The sequence below is a fragment of the Chaetodon auriga genome, chromosome 24 (assembly GCF_051107435.1).
Source record: "Chaetodon auriga isolate fChaAug3 chromosome 24, fChaAug3.hap1, whole genome shotgun sequence".
NCBI lineage: Eukaryota > Metazoa > Chordata > Actinopteri > Chaetodontiformes > Chaetodontidae > Chaetodon > Chaetodon auriga.
The window spans coordinates 1857353-1872611 of NC_135097.1; the positions used below are offsets into that span (position 1 = coordinate 1857353).

At 44.1% G+C, this 15259-nt stretch overlaps 3 protein-coding genes across 5 annotated transcripts in view; 2 read left to right on the forward strand and 1 right to left on the reverse strand.

Annotated features, from left to right (window-relative positions):
- The first annotated feature begins 917 nt into the window (after positions 1-917).
- Positions 918-6728, forward strand: LOC143317066 (acidic leucine-rich nuclear phosphoprotein 32 family member D-like). The gene is made up of 7 exons (XM_076725006.1): positions 918-1081; positions 3097-3246; positions 3470-3592; positions 4106-4292; positions 4383-4480; positions 4580-4649; positions 4888-6728. The coding sequence occupies exons 1-7, from the start codon at positions 1028-1030 to the stop codon at positions 4956-4958; spliced, it is 753 nt and encodes a 250-aa protein (XP_076581121.1). The 5' UTR covers positions 918-1027; the 3' UTR covers positions 4959-6728.
- An 892-nt stretch (positions 6729-7620) lies between these two features.
- On the reverse strand, positions 7621-11699 carry LOC143317076 (coronin-2A-like). The gene is made up of 13 exons (XM_076725017.1): positions 11490-11699; positions 10999-11115; positions 10744-10893; positions 10123-10323; positions 9932-10048; positions 9656-9760; positions 9379-9475; positions 8835-8950; positions 8634-8724; positions 8374-8534; positions 8043-8210; positions 7880-7948; positions 7621-7724 (listed from the first exon to the last, which is right to left on the reverse strand). The coding sequence occupies exons 1-13, from the start codon at positions 11688-11690 to the stop codon at positions 7659-7661; spliced, it is 1659 nt and encodes a 552-aa protein (XP_076581132.1). The 5' UTR covers positions 11691-11699; the 3' UTR covers positions 7621-7658.
- txk (TXK tyrosine kinase) overlaps positions 7718-15259 on the forward strand; it is a 30305-nt gene continuing 22763 nt past the window's right edge. For 2 of the 3 annotated variants that reach the window (XM_076724976.1, XM_076724974.1), the window contains exon 1: positions 7718-10364. The gene's annotated coding sequence lies outside the window, so the exon portion shown is untranslated. The remainder of the gene's footprint in view (positions 10365-15259) is intronic. The other variant, XM_076724975.1, reaches the window with a different exon arrangement.

The window sequence follows — 15259 nt, forward strand, 5'->3', positions numbered from 1 at the left end:
GACAGCGTGTCTGCACTTGAAAGCGTCATGATAATAACTGTGGTTCAGTGTAATGAGACAGACTGGCCGCCGGTGGCGCTGTGGACACGTGGTTCCCATCCCGCTGTTGTTTCCCTCCTTTAAACCAACTGATGCGTTCACTTGCCCCTCAAAACACGAATTTTGTACTTTTCTCCTTTACGCGCGAAAATCAAGTCTTTGTCAATAATGATGCCAAAAAGAACCATTTTTTCTTTACTGTTTCTTGCCTTATATTTAGAAAATCAAGAAAAGGTGAGGAGGAGGAAGTTGCATTATCTTATCTACATGTTTCACTTACTAAATAAGAGTTGTTGTATACACATCACTGATCCCTTATCCCACTGATGCAAAAGACAGATAACTTTAAACAATATTAACATCCGTTACCAATGAACCCTTCGGGTAATTAAGCTTTAGAAAATGTTTGTAGTAAGTATATAACTCTAATCTGTATTTAATGAAACAGAATTCATTTCGTTATTGGGTTTAAGCATTTGTTGGGTCTTCAACGTGCACTGTGCAAATTAAAATTCAGATTTATCTGAGGGCTATAAAAGCAACAAACGGCTTGACCCACTTTCCCCACGACATAGGAACGTTTCACTCGTCCTTTACCCAAATCAAGTCTGACACAAAAAGATAGAGAAATACCGGAAGTGAAATAGTTTGTCTTCAAAATAATGCACAAGTGAAACACTTCCAAGCATACAAGAGAACTGCTTGGATTATATAGGAAAACAGACGTGTCTAAAGGTATTAGTAATAGTATACATTTGATATGGCGTTAAATTGCAGAAACAAATCAATACCTTTGCTTTAAGGAAAATGTTTTTGGCCTCCTGTTGTGATCGTTAGACTTTTATTTAGGAAACCTCATCCGGAAGCCTTCTATTTTTAGTCTAGCTAACTTCACACTGGTTCCGCGTGTTGATACTGAAGAGAGGATCGGGGAGAAACAAGTTTTTCACATCGCAGAGACCCAAACTCAGGCCAAAAGTAGAGGAAAATGGACATGAATAAGAGGGTCTCCTTAGAACTGAGGCACCGGTCGCCGACAGAAGTGAGTAACCTGGTTTGTTGTGTTTATGCGGCGTAAACTTGACCGGCCGGAGGAGGAGGGGTGGCGAGCACATGGCAGGGTGTCTGCATGTCTCCGAAAGTGCCAAAATGTACATTTACTGTTAAAAGCTAGGATCCAGTCTGGTATAAAACCCGGAATACTGTTTAATTAGGAACTTCTGAATCTTAAATTCACCACCGGAGGTCATCAGTTTTATCACTGATGAACAGCCCAGTTGCGCAGCTGTTGAAGTGCCGCCTTTTTTTTGTTTTATGTTCACACTTATGTCGCTTATTTAGGTCGAAATTGCTTTGCACAGTTTAAAATGTCAGTTACAAACGGAATAACGTGAGGTGAAACTAAATTAATATGCGCTTTATGCGCGGACGTTGAACTGCACGTCTGTGTTTCGCGGGCATGGCTAATGGCTGGGACCGCATATTTCAAAGTTATAAGACGATTTATGACTGCATAAGCTGGTAAACAATTTAAAAACACAAGAGACTTTATCTTGTTATGTCGGCGAACTTCACCATTCATTGCAGATTAGTTTTCGTTAAAGACGTAGTCAACTAACTAGCGAAGCGTAACGTTAGCAGGCAAACATGACTCGTCACGATATTGTTTTTTTACCGTGTAATGCTCGTGTAAGTTAACATTAAAACAGGAAATGCGTCATTCTTGTTCGGTTTTCATGCTGTAATGCTGGTAAAATATTCTCATAACATTTTTCAGCCACAATCCCGCTTTCTTGTAGTTTTATAACGTTAATTTCACTAATTTAACGACCCAAATCGACGTTGTTGATGTCGTCGCCTCTCCAGAGATTAGTCGGAGCCCGTGTTGGGGACTCGTAGCCAGCGGCATGCTAACGCTAGCTTCCCAAAGCGGCTGCTTCGTATTCGCTTGTATTTCTGTAGTCGTGTTCACTACAACCCCCCAAAAAACACCATAAAACCCGCGTCCTTTTCAACAGGGCTCAGTCGTGTGGGCATAAATTGGGATAATAATCGGGAACAGTTAGCAGAGAGCTAGCAGACGAGCTAACTTAGCAGCGTGACATGTGTTGGGAGTTTATAAACAGAGGCTCGGCCGGGATCCGTTCCATTCCAAAACTTAAGTCTGGGACTGGTCCCTGTGCTGGATTCTGCTGGATTTTCACCTCAGTTTTTATTAAAGAAGCTTCAGCTGCTTTCAGCTCATCAGGAAGGAAACCTGACAGACTCAATGGCTCACTGCTCTGAATCAGTTATTCCCGACAGTATATAGGAGTGAAGGAGTTTTTCAGCTAAAATGCCAAAAATCATTGTGTGAATATAGGCTGGTTTCACAGTTTAGTGTCATTTTATGGACCAATCACTTATTGATAAATCAGTGGAATTTAATCGATAATGAAAATGATCACTTTCTGCTGCTCCAGGTCTTAATTAGAGCTGAATAATGTTTGAAATATTGTTGATACGTGTCTGCATAAGTTTGTTTTTCATTTGCAAAAGAAGTCAAAATCAAAAAATTTGCCCAATATCGCTTCTCTAAATAAAATACCATCCTGAAGTGGTACAGTTATACTTTCATTCAGTGAATATGTAATTAAAGAATAGATGGATGTAACACATGTTCTGGAAAACGTTCAGAACACCTGTCTTTGTCTTGAACGCTACGCGGTGAGTTCATAGGAGTGAAATGACTGATTGAATTAGTCATTCTGTCACCACAACCGTCAAATCAGGGAGTGAAAGTAATCATGAAACAGGTTTCTGTAGAAGCGCTGCATCTGCTGACAGTCCATACGAAGATCACAGTTTACAAGAAAAGTTTAAAAGAAAAAAAAAAGGTGGTAAGCAAGTTTTGATTGGTTATAAAAGTGTTCCGCAGATGCACACACCTTTTTAATGGGCAGCTGATCAGAAGCCTTCCTATGTCAGGTGTTCTTGTCTGAATTGGTGTAAATCGCTCATTTTAAACCCCGCCGGGCGGTGTTTGGCCCACACTGGACTAACTCCACCCGCCCTCAGGTCCAGGAGCTGGTTCTGGATAACTGTCGCTCCAGTGAAGGGAAGATCGAAGGAATCACAGCAGAGTTCTCCAACCTGGAGCTGCTCAGCCTCATCAATGTCGGCCTGACCAGCGTCGCAGACATCCCCAAACTGGACAAACTCAAAAAGGTAACAGAGCCAAAATGTAGACAAGGTTTTATCAAAAAAACAAACAAATTCATACAAATGTTAAGAGGTTACTGCATAAACTCTTCTTCATGCTGAACCTTGTGTTGTCAATACAAACTGCATATTAGCATGTCTGCAGTCGTTGAATATGGAGCTAAATCGATTTGTCAGTTCTACTAAAATGCCCAAAGATAATAAAGATCTTTGTTCCCCCTGTGTGCAGCTGGAGCTGAGTGATAACAGGATATCAGGCGGTCTGGAGGTCCTGGCAGAGCGGCTGGTCAACCTGACGCACCTGAACCTCAGCGGGAACAAGTTCAAAGACATCAGCACCCTGGAGCCGCTGGTGGGTGGAGCCGCACTCCAAAGTACACTTTGATCTAAGATGTAGAAACCCACGTATCTCACGTCTGTTCAGACAAAACGTCCCGTGTGTGATGGAGTGTTTCCATCCAGCTGTTAAGATCGAATGTTTGGCTGAGGAGGAAAAGTTTCAGTAAAAACAAGGATGAGCAGAAACAGACGCGGCGAATAGGTTGCTGGCACATGGCGTCACATCGCTCTTTTTTTCTTGTGGCATGAACTGCAGATGGAGGTCAGGAAGCAATTTTCTGTTTCTACCTTTCTCCTGTAATTTCATCTAAACCAGCACAGTAAGAACTTTCACTTCCTGCCCTCCATCTGAATTTAACGTCACGTGACTGCAAACAACCTATAAACAATGAGCTGCTTATCTCGATGGAGCCAATTCCTAATCGATAAAACTGTTGAATTCGGATGCAGATGTGACCATTAGCAACAGTATTATCAGACGGATCAAACAGGTCCAGTCCGTCATCATGTCTCTTTGCCCCTCCAGAAAAAGTTGCCCCAGCTGAAGAGTCTCGACCTGTTTAACTGCGAGGTGACCAACCTGGCCGACTACCGGGAGTCCATCTTCAAGCTCCTCCCTCAGCTCACCTACCTGGACGGCTACGACATCGATGACTGCGAGGCGTCCGACTCTGACGGAGAGGGAGACGGAGTCGAGGACGAAGATGAAGAAGGTGAGTGTCCACGAGGCACGTCCACGTTCAGACACGTCCGCCCGTCGCTGAACCAGCTGCATCCATCCCTCATCTGTTTCTGTGTTCCAGAGGGCGAGTCAGAGGACTTTGAGGAAGAGGAGGAGGAGGACGAGGAGGACGTAGTGGCTGAAGATGATGACGATGATGAAGACAGCGGTGACGACGAGGTGAGCCTGGAGTTTTTCGTTGGTGCTGTTAGCAGAAGTAAACAGTCAGAGGAAACTCTCGAAGTTTACAAACCGTCAACAACCAACTTTTCTCTGCAGGACGGAGAGGTGAACGGAGACGTGGACAGCGAGGACGATGACGAGGATGAGGAAGATGAGGAGGATGAAGGTCAGTGGCTCCCTTACTTCCACACAGTATTTGAGTGCGGCTGAAGTGTTTTATTTAGCTTTCCCTGCAGTGTCATCGTCTGAAAACGGCGGGAAAACAATCGACTGCTGTTGATGATGATGTTGATGATGTTGTTGTTGTTGTTGTTGTTGTTGTTGTTGTTGTTGTTGTTGTTGTCATTGTCATGGTGGTTGTGGTTGTGGTTGTGGTCGTTGACCCTCTGGCTTCTCCTCTGCAGATGAGGACTCGTCTCCAGCCAAAGGAGAGAAGAGGAAGAGGGACCCTGACGATGATGAGGATGATGATTAAGGACCCGTGGAGACCCTCAAACCCCTCTGACCTCCTGCCCGGTGACCCCCCCTTCCCCCACACATACACCCTCCCCCTACATGACCCCCTCCCACCCCCCACCAACGCTCGCCCTCCCCTTCCTCAGACTCCTCCTCCCGCTCGGTCGACTCCTGGGCTGCGTTCCATTTCTGAACCTGGTTTCCTCCCACTCCTCAGCTCCTCTCCTGCAGACCAAAACGCTTCTCATCAACTTTGTGACTTTATAAAATTCATAGAGATTCATTTAATCACCAGAATTGTAAATATCGTCCAGCAGAGAGCGACCGCTCCAATGATGAACCAACATTTAAAACCGTTTATCTCTGAAAGTTTCCCCTCAAAGTATCTTGCAGTCGCCCGGAAAAACTTCCTGTTTGTGTCATTTTTGCTTTCTCTGTTTGTGCCGCCGCATCAACTCAGGAGCTTCAGATTCACAAAACTGCTTAAAACTCAAATTAACCATTGTTTCATGACCAGTGAAGCTGCTGCGAGTCACTGTTCTTGTCTCTAAAATGCCAGAAAATTGTGACAAATCTTATTTCTCAGAGCAGAAAGTGACGTCCAGCCCAAAGATAATCTGTTCATCATCGCGTACGACGCATTTTAGAGGCTGAACCAGAGAATGTTTGACTTTTTTTTTATGTGGACGATGATTCTAAATAAACTGGATCCAGTGTTCGTTTCAGCCCTCCAGCAGATTGAAAGGCGACAGAGCGCCTCGTCGTCTGTGACATTAACCAGAGAAATATGGACCAACTGTTTGGGATCAAAGTTCATTTCACAAAATAGCTTTAACTGAGTCTGATTTTGGGATTAAATCTGACAGAATACGTAGGAAACAGGACTTTGTTGACCAATCAGAAGCTTTGATGACACATAAAAACACATCGTGTGTAAATTTTGTTAACAGACGCATCACGTCTGCATTTCCCGAAAACACAAACGCAGCACACAATCGGTATTTCACCACGGTTTGAGCTCCAGATTCCTACTCCGTTAACAAGATGTAAACACATCCCCGAAACTTAAACAGAGACGCCACAGCTGAAGACTTTCTCCTCAGAGTTACTCTGTGATCACAACATAAACTGGAGTTTTCATTACTTTTCTGCATCAGACTCCATCAGGAGGAAAGTCGGCCGTAGAAACTGTCTAAATCGCTGTTTTTGTAATATTTGTCAGAACGTTTTCCCGTAAACGTGGAATCGTTATTTGATTAAACACGAAAAGCAAAGCTTGAACTTTCAGAAAAAGCTAAATTTGCTCGTGTCTGTGGAAGGAGACTGAACGTGGGAGGTGACGGCACTTTAGGGATGCTAACGATAACCAAACCCCTGACTCCTCCTTTCCCATCATTCCCCCCCGGACACGCCCCTCTGTGACATCACCGCCCCGGGACCGAATCAGCAGCTACGATGTCGTCACCGCGCTCCCGGCAGGCTCTGTGATGTCATCGGCGGACGGTCGAACCCCTCCCCCCGAGGCCGAGCGCGCTCAGGGCAAACAGAGCTTTTTAAAAGAAATATTTTTTCAGAGAAATTGTTCTTGTTTAATTTTGTACGATCGTCTCTTCAGTTCTCTTCCTGCTCAGAGACCCAGTTGATCCTTCACACTTACACTGACTAGATGAGGTTGTGTTTTCTTTCTTTCTTTTTTTTTTTTACTTTCTGTAAGTTAAAGGAAAAACAAACAAACAAAAAAAAACACAAAAAGGACTTTGTAAATAAAATCTTAACATTTTGCTCCAGGCGTCTCTTCTCTGGCCTTTTGTTTCCCTTCAGGTCAAACTGAAACAGACTCGTCCCTGCAGGTGTTCGTTTGATGGATGAAAGGTCAAAGTCGTCCAACACGCCGCTTCAGTTTATAGCAGATGTGTTTTGATCAGCTGACCAGTCAATCGCAGAGGTGTTCAAGGTTGTTGTCATTACACTGTGAGTCCAGCAGAGAGCGCCGGAGAGCTGGAAGTAAACTTACTCAAGAGTACAGTTTTCGAGTACTGCTGCTACTTCATGTCTCCTCTACATTTCAGTGGGAGATATTGTACTTTTGCTCCACTGCGAGTTTTTAAAACAGCTTCAGTTACTTTTAACAAAACAAAATTAAATTACCAAACTTAATCTGACGTATTCATGTGGTGCAGGAGGTGGAGGGAGTCATCCACTGATCACAGGGCCTCCACTCTAAAAAGATACCAGATCACAGAATCGGGTTTTTGCTATGGAAACATGATCCGTGTGGCTAACGGTCAGAAGAGGAAGATTACAGGTCAATCTAATGAATTTACATAAGAATAAAAAGAGCTCCATCGTTACTCTGACGGGTCGTTCTGCATAATCACTAATACTTGAGTGTATCCTGATGTTAATGTTTCCCAGTTAAGTAAATTAAACGAGGGCTTCCCTCACTGTATTTATACTTATAGTTGAAGATGTGAGTACTTGTCAGATGTTTGTCAGGATTTGTCGCTCTGGAGTTTCTCTAGATCATGATACCTGTTAATTTTGCTTAATGGAACAAATACAGACACCGTTCAATGTGGTCCTCCTTCACGTTTCATAAAAAGCTCAGAACACAAACACCATGACAGGATGTCAGTACTGGTCCCTTTATTGGCTGGAACTGTTGAGCCATCTGATTGGTTCAGTGTTGAAACAGCAGAGTGAGAGCTGATTGGTGGAATCAGAAGGTCGCCCTCATGTTGTTTCTGGTGTTTTTGATCTCCAGCTGTAGCTGAGTGATCCTCGCCTGCACGACACAAACCGCCAGCATCACCGAAATCCCCAAAACACAGAGGCCATAAAACTCGTTAACTCTAATTACCATCAAACAACATCAACGCTTGATTTCAGAGAGTTTCAGGCTTTATGAAGCCTCACGATGCCGTGTGTTCGAATACTAACTTCTTTGTGATTCAGTTGTTCTCTCAGGCCTCTGATCTCATCTTGCTGTTTGTAAAATGCCTGCAGGAGCTGAAAGAAAAAATGAATTTCTTGGCTAGAAGAGGAGAAAGTGAACATATCATCATTATTATTTAACCTTTCTTTCACCAGATGAGCGCCTCACCTCGCTCTCGGTTGTCGGCGGCGGCCTCTCTGCAGGTTCGCAGCAGTGTGGGGTGCAGCGGTACGTCCACAGAGGGATCTGGGTCTCGTCTGGTTGCCACCCCGACAGATCGCTCCCCTCTCTGGGGTATTTGGCGTCTTGGTAGGCCAGCTGCTCCTTGAGGAAGGCCTCAACAGAGATGATCAGCCGGTTTATACAGCAGCAGCCAATCAGAGGCCTTGTTCGCTTTACTGTAAATACTGTCCACTGCTCTACGTTTGGTTTAGGGGCTTCATGCTTTACAGTAATGTTGAAGCTGGCTTTATTTTTGTGGTTACATACAGCATTGTACCTCTTCCATGAAGTCCAGGTCTGTCCCGGTCACTGCACCAACAGCTGGACCCATCTGGAACCTCAGGGAGCTCAGCTGCCTCACTACCCCCTTCTCAGCAGGGGTTTCTGGGTATGGGTTGGCTACTCGAGTCCCAGGCTTCAAGGACATGAGTACAGGGCCTGATGGAGGAGTATAAGACAGGTGGTTATGGTGGATCACTTAGAAGCTAAAAGCGTGTGTCTGTCAGCCATTTTGGCACAAAGGCACTAATGCATCACCTCTGTTGATTCCCAGCAGCCACTCCTGAGCCGTCATGGCTGCCTGGTTTCCAGCTGTCATTGGGTAGAGATCCTCCTGGAAGATACCTGACTGGAAGGAGAGAGGAAAACATAGAAGTGCACACTTTCTGTCCTTTGCTTTCTTCCCGTCTCCATCATTAGTAAATGCACCACGACGAGAACTACAGCGTAACCCCTGACCTCTTTTCGTGGTACGATCATTGACAGTGGTTCCACCAGGTCTTTGATGGCAATCAGACGGTAAAATCGGAAAACCTCACAGGAGCTCACGTCCAGGCCGCGCTTTGGCATCACCCCTGAAGTGAGGTCAGAGGTCAGAGGACATGTGGAGTTGGTGGTGGAGTGCTGGGAAGCTTTGGCAGACTTGGTAGTGCCTGAAAATTGTGAACTCTTGATCCTTTTCTTATAAAGTATGACAGCTAGCTTAAGTTAGTCTGTTTTAAAATACCAATCAGAACGGTTAGTTAAAGATGGTCCTTTGTAAAGCAAGTTCTGTACTGTGCAAGCTGAACTTCCAGAATGGGTCATTTATGACCTTGTATCTAGCAATGGTATCACTAACTTTGTTGTTTACTTTGTGTTTTCGTACATAGCGTACATCTTACAAAAGCTAAGCTTCAGTTTGGGAGTTTTAGGGAGTGCAGATGAAGAAAATAAAGCATCAAAACACTGAACTTTTAGCTAACTCCTTTTTAACAAGTACGAACACAGTTGTGGATCTCACCGAGTCCTTTCTGTGGCAGCAGGGACCTGTACTCCGTCAGGAAGCTGATATAAGGTTTCTCAGCGCTCAGCTCGTAGTACCGGATGTTCCCGTCACCCTAAAGTACACAAATGCATCACAACATTACATGGCCCTTGAACTCCTGAATTTTGATTCTCTGTACAGCTGATCAGGTCTGTCTGAAGCAGTCAGTGTTCGTGTATTTAGGCAGCTTCAGACTGGTTCAACTTAAAATGTGACTTCTGGGTAGACGTGGAATATGTGTGTGTTGTATGACCTTTCCAGCCACGTAGAGCATGTGAGTGTCTGGGTCATAGAACGGAAACAGAACTCCTGCAGATCCGTCCAGATCTTCTTCGTACAGAGGCTCAGACAAGTCGTCCTGCACACAAACACACCGACGCAGTGACAAAGAGACGCAAACAGTATTTTAGATTCCTTAAAAACAATGTTGGGTTTAAGGAGGGACTGAAATGTCTGGTGGAAATGAAAATATACAGAAATATATCTCCATCACTGTAGAGGTGTGTGTTTGTCTGTCTGTCTGTCTTACAGGGTCCCAGAGGACGATCTGTCTGTGGTTCCAGGGTGAGCTGCCAGTGGACAGAAGCATCTTCAGCCCCCCGATGTATAAAACCTTACTGGCCCTGTGGGACTTACTGCTGGACACCTGCAGCAACATTACGAACATGATGACAAAGCTCAGACGCACAATCAGACAAAACCAAGACTTAAAAGACAGACCTGTAGAATCTTTCCTGTCCGCGGGTCCAGGACTCTGACCCGTCTGTCTTTGGACGTGACCGCCAGCCTGCTGCCATCGCTGTTGAAGCTGACAGACAGCAGCAGCGTGTCAGAAGGGTAGCGGTGGTAGACGGGCATCAGAACCACCCGGACCGGATACCTGAGCACTGCACCCACCTGGGACACGTCCCAGAGGAGGACCTGGAGCAAAAAGAGGGACAAAGTCAGCGCTGTCTCTTTGGGTAAGGTTAACCGCCTCAATACACACAGATTGTTCAGTCTGATGAAGGTATTTGCTCTTTTTCACCTGCAGTCAATCACTGTCTTCAGCAGGATTTGTCCAGATTCTACGTGTTAGCAAAATGCTAATTATAAGCCAATGGAAGCTCAGTTAGCAAAAACAAACATTGCATAGTAACTCGAGTAGCCCCCGTCACCAGGTGGCCTAAATCTGGCTTTTTGTTGCCAGACTTGATCAGTGAGCAGCCACAGTTCAGAGTTGAGAGACAACTGGACCCAATTCTCAGCCCAAACCAGCTTTAAGTCCACATCCCTGAAAACAGACCAGATAAATGGACCTTAGCTGAAACAGAGTTGCTTCTGACCAATGAGGTGCCTGACCTTGTAGTCGTAGGCGGAGCTAAGCAGCAGGTTCTCGGCTGTTGGATGCCACTCAATAAGTCCCACCCTCCTGGAGTGACCAATCAGAGTCTTCCGGGCCTTGGTGAGGTTCTGCTGGACGCCACAGACCGGGATGTCCCAGATCTTCACCTGCCAGCACACACACATGCTGAAGACCCTCATTGACACAAACCGTCCTGAGAGAAGCCAGACATGTGACACAAAGACGAGATTACGTGAACAGGAGAGTCTTACAGTGCAGTCCTCCGAGCACGAGGCGATGCAGTGATCGTCAAACGGGTTCCACTTGACGTCCAGGACCCTCCCGCTGTGGCCGCAGACCCTCGGGTGCTGAGGGTCCACCCTGCCTGTCTGAGACGGCAAGAAATGACGATTCACCAAATTCAGCTCCATCAATCGAGAAATGTGAACAGAAATTATTCTTTCAAGGTGGTGGACAAAGTATTCAGAGTCTTATACTAATACCTCACTGTGAAAACACTCTGTTACAAGTAGAAGTACTGCTTTGAACACATTACTGAATGTATGTAAGTATAATCAGGAAAATGTACTTCATGTATTCAAAGTACTCAGTGCAGTAAAGTGTCCCCTGTGACTGCTGTCCTCGTCTCTCTGATCTCATTAGATTACTGTGACTCAAAGCAGAAGCTCTTCAAATGTTGTGTGTGCAACGATCTTAATTTTTAAAGAACTGAATGACTATTTAGTATGTTTGAACTACACACATGATGGATGGGCAGGACTAAAAAGGACCCGCCCCCGGCGCACTCCGTCACCACAGCGATGAAGCAGGGATTGGCTGCGCAGTAGTGGTTGTCATGGACGCTGCGTGTGATTGGCACCCCGTCGTAGCTGTGCTGCTTGGTGGACGGCTTTCCGAAGACATGGCGAAACTTTGAGCAGCGGAAGGACGAACGCCACGACATCTTGAGGACAGGAAGTAGCAAGAGAAGAGATTTAGAAGTTCGTCAAAACTTTATTAGCAGTTCGATAAAATATGAATACGGCAACGCTTTAAAACAGAAAGACAGGAAAAAAAGACAAAGATGGGAGGGTGTGTGTGTGTGTGTGTGTGTGTGTGTGTGTGTGTGCGTGCGTGCGTGCGTGCGTGCGTGCGCGCGCCAGACCTACATAATCTCATAATAGTGTTGTGGAACTTCAGTCTAATCAATAATGCAATCAGATGTCATTATTGGTGTTCATAATCTTATCAATAATAAATCAGTTTCTTCAGTAACTTCTTTGTCTTTCATCCACACACACACACACACACACACACACACACACACACACACACACACACACATAAATCCGTGGTCCAGAACAATTTGCTCGTGCTATCAAAGATTCATGAGTTACATACACACTTCCTGCTGTTACAAATTCCTGCTGACCTTTGACCTTTACCGTGAGGAGAACAGATCAGTTTACTGCAGAGAGAGGAGGGAAAGAAACTCCTCGAGAGGGAGGAGGAAATGTTGACAGTGAAGAAGAAAAGACAAGGGACGATTAAAAGACTTCAGATAGCATATAGATAGATTTTATTAGAGTTATATTTTACAGTAGTGGTAGTAATATTGGTAGTAAAGGCAATGTACAAGTACATTTCACCTCTAAACCTCTCACATATTTTTAATTCTATATCTGGAACACAATGGGACAACAGCATAAAGTCTTGTCCTCATCCAAGTTCGATAAAAACCTGATAGCAACGCTGAAGAAACTGAATATTTTCATGTTTTTTTTAAGGGTGTATCTATAGGTTCTCCAAAAAAAGGCAATTTACCATTGATTTATCTACATAAATACCTACCTTACATATATTCTTGTAATTGAAATTTTGGCCATTAATATTCATATTTAAAGCATATACACCTATATTTTGCTCCTATATCTTTACGTTGAGGCCATGAACTTTATTTGTCACCTCAAACCAAGTGAAATATCCCTATTAGCACTGAAATCCTTGATTCCAGGTGCTGGAGCTCTGAATTACACTCTGAAGGGGCCGATTGGTGAATTCACAATTTCATTGGCTGTTCAAACTGTCAGTCATCTTGGCAGATCGTGATTGGTCAGTTTCAAACCTGAGACTCCACTGAATAACTGGAGACAAGATGGCGGCCGTTTGGCCACTTTTTTGGAAGTTATTGCAGAGAAAACACAGAAGACTGTGGATTATTATCATGTTTTGGACTAAATGTCTTCTCTGCAGTGGATCTTCTGGACCTTTGTGGATGTTTCAGACCGTTTTTGTCAGAGTTTTATAGATCTGTGAATCAATGAGAGATGAAATTGGTGAGTTTGCCTCAATGTTGCCTCAATTTTAAAAAGGTTGTTTGTCTGCTGTTGCCGTTTATTGAGCCTCCTGTTGTGATTGTAGCTTAAATGGTTCAGTGGATTCACATGAATCAGCTTTTTAACAGTGTTTAATGAGTGTAAAGGTAGCTTTTGTGACTATAAACAGGAAGAACACTAGACAGGAAATGCTCTTGTGGCCCGCAGTTGGGCCGTCGGAAAATGAATTAAAGAACCAGTCATTTACATCTCGATGTTGATTCAGATGTGTTTGCTAGTTTGACAAATACGCTCACTCATGTCCTTGCAGAATTAGATGAGAAGACATTTGTGCTAAATGTGAATCTACAGCCAGCGGCCTGTTAGCTTAGCTTGGCACACAGACTGGAAACAGCCTGACTTTGTCAAATTCACCGACCAACATTTCTAAAGTTCACTAACATGTTGTATCTTGAAATAAGTGAGCACATGAATCCCCCAACAAGGAAATTGGTAAAATTGTGGTTTTTACTCTGATACTGTACTGTGTACTCTGTCTGTACTGTGCTGATACTTGTACCTTTGATCAGAGCTGGCTAGCTGTTTCCCTCTGTTTCCGGTCTTTGTGCTGAGTTAAGCTAACAGGCCGCTGGCTGTAGATTCACATTTGACTGACAGATTTGTACAAATCTTCTCTTTGAACTCTCAACCACAAAATGAATTAGCATCTTCTCCACATCATCAGACTATTTCTTTAATTTATCCTCGTCAGCAACCAACCTGGAAAGTCTGAAATTAGGACCGTCAGGCGGCGTTCAGGGAAGTTTGAACACTACTTTTTGTGGATTTTAAAGAAGTTTAAGGACTACAGACGTGACCCTCAGACCATCAAATCAAACATCCTTTCACTCAAGATAAAACCTTGATTTGTCATGTTTTTCCTCATTATTTGATGTTTTTATGCTGTTTGTTGCTCTGTAACCTAGTTTGACCAAATCAGTTCTTCCTTTATTAAAGTAAAATAAACGTAATGTACTGTTAACTCTCCATTAAAGGCATCAGATTTCCAGAAAAACCTGACATGAATGATTCTGTCTTACCTCAGCTCGTCATGTAGAATCATTGAGTTCCTCCTGCAAACAAACTTCTGCTGTTAGTTATTATTAGGACCCTTTTTATGAGGCCTCTCACCACAATACACCTCCTGTTACTGCTGTGATACTGGCTGATAGTAAAAGTACAACTGCTGTGTCCTGCTGACTTCTGATCGCGCTCTGTGTGTGTGTGTGTGTGTGTGTGTGTGTGTGTGTGTTTTCACTTCTGATCCATGACGTCTCGCCACTCCTTCAACATTAGCCGAGCTGTTTATGCACGGCTGCACACACACAAACACCCCTCTACATCTGACACTGCTGCCCCCCCCCCCCCCCCCCCCCCCCACACACACTGTTTCCATCACTTTAGAGGACATTACATCGACTTACCTTAATTTCCTTGAGAGTGCAACTTTGTTTTGTTTTTTTTGGTTTTTCTGTTTGCAGTATCATTGTAGTAATTGTGGTGTTATTGATGATGTCGTGTTTGGAGCTGCAGTAAGAGCGATACTTAGCACAGCGTTGAAGCCAGTTCCAGATCAGAAGATAAGCTAATGTTAGCGTCTCTGTTCAGCCAGTCTTAACCGTGATAGCATTACCATCGCTAAACACATCGGCTCGTCTCAAACTCCCTCCTCGTGCTATTTCAAACAGCCAGACAGGGTTATACTTGTATGATTAAGGAATTCTTTCACTGTAAAACTTGGACTAACTAACTAACTGTACACTACAACACCTGGAAAAAGTGCTGTTTATTTACCGAATCATCAACCGGTGAGGATGCTACCTTTTGGACCTGTTAGCTTTAGCCTCAGTCTTTTAGCATGTTATGTGCTGTATGTAGCCATGAAGTGCATAGTTAAGAGTCAGCGGGAAGCATTAAAAAGTCAGCTGTGGATTTTAAACCAACTCAGCTAGCTTCATGAACTAGCTAGCTACAGCTGTCTTTTCAACAAGTCACATTGTTACTGACTGGAAACAAGAAGCCTGGTTTTGTTTGAAATTAGGGAGCATTTCCTTCTCAGAAACTGACAAAAAAAAGTCAAAAACTACTGTGAATTTCAATGGTAAATCTCAATATAAGTGAATGCCGTAACATGTGAAGCCGCAGGAACACAAATACA

Coding starts and splice junctions, on each gene's coding strand:
- LOC143317076 (XM_076725017.1), bottom strand. CDS start 11,690: ATGTCGTGGCGTTCGTCCTTCCGCTGCTCAAAGTTTCGCCATGTCTTC. Junction 11,116..11,489: donor TAGTCCTGCCCATCCATCAT/GTGTGTAGTTCA, acceptor TTGCCGTCTCAG/ACAGGCAGGGTGGACCCTCA. Junction 8,951..9,378: donor GCTGCCACAGAAAGGACTCG/GTGAGATCCACA, acceptor ACCTCACTTCAG/GGGTGATGCCAAAGCGCGGC.
- LOC143317066 (XM_076725006.1), top strand. CDS start 1,028: ATGGACATGAATAAGAGGGTCTCCTTAGAACTGAGGCACCGGTCGCCG. Junction 1,082..3,096: donor GGCACCGGTCGCCGACAGAA/GTGAGTAACCTG, acceptor ACCCGCCCTCAG/GTCCAGGAGCTGGTTCTGGA. Junction 4,293..4,382: donor CGAGGACGAAGATGAAGAAG/GTGAGTGTCCAC, acceptor TCTGTGTTCCAG/AGGGCGAGTCAGAGGACTTT.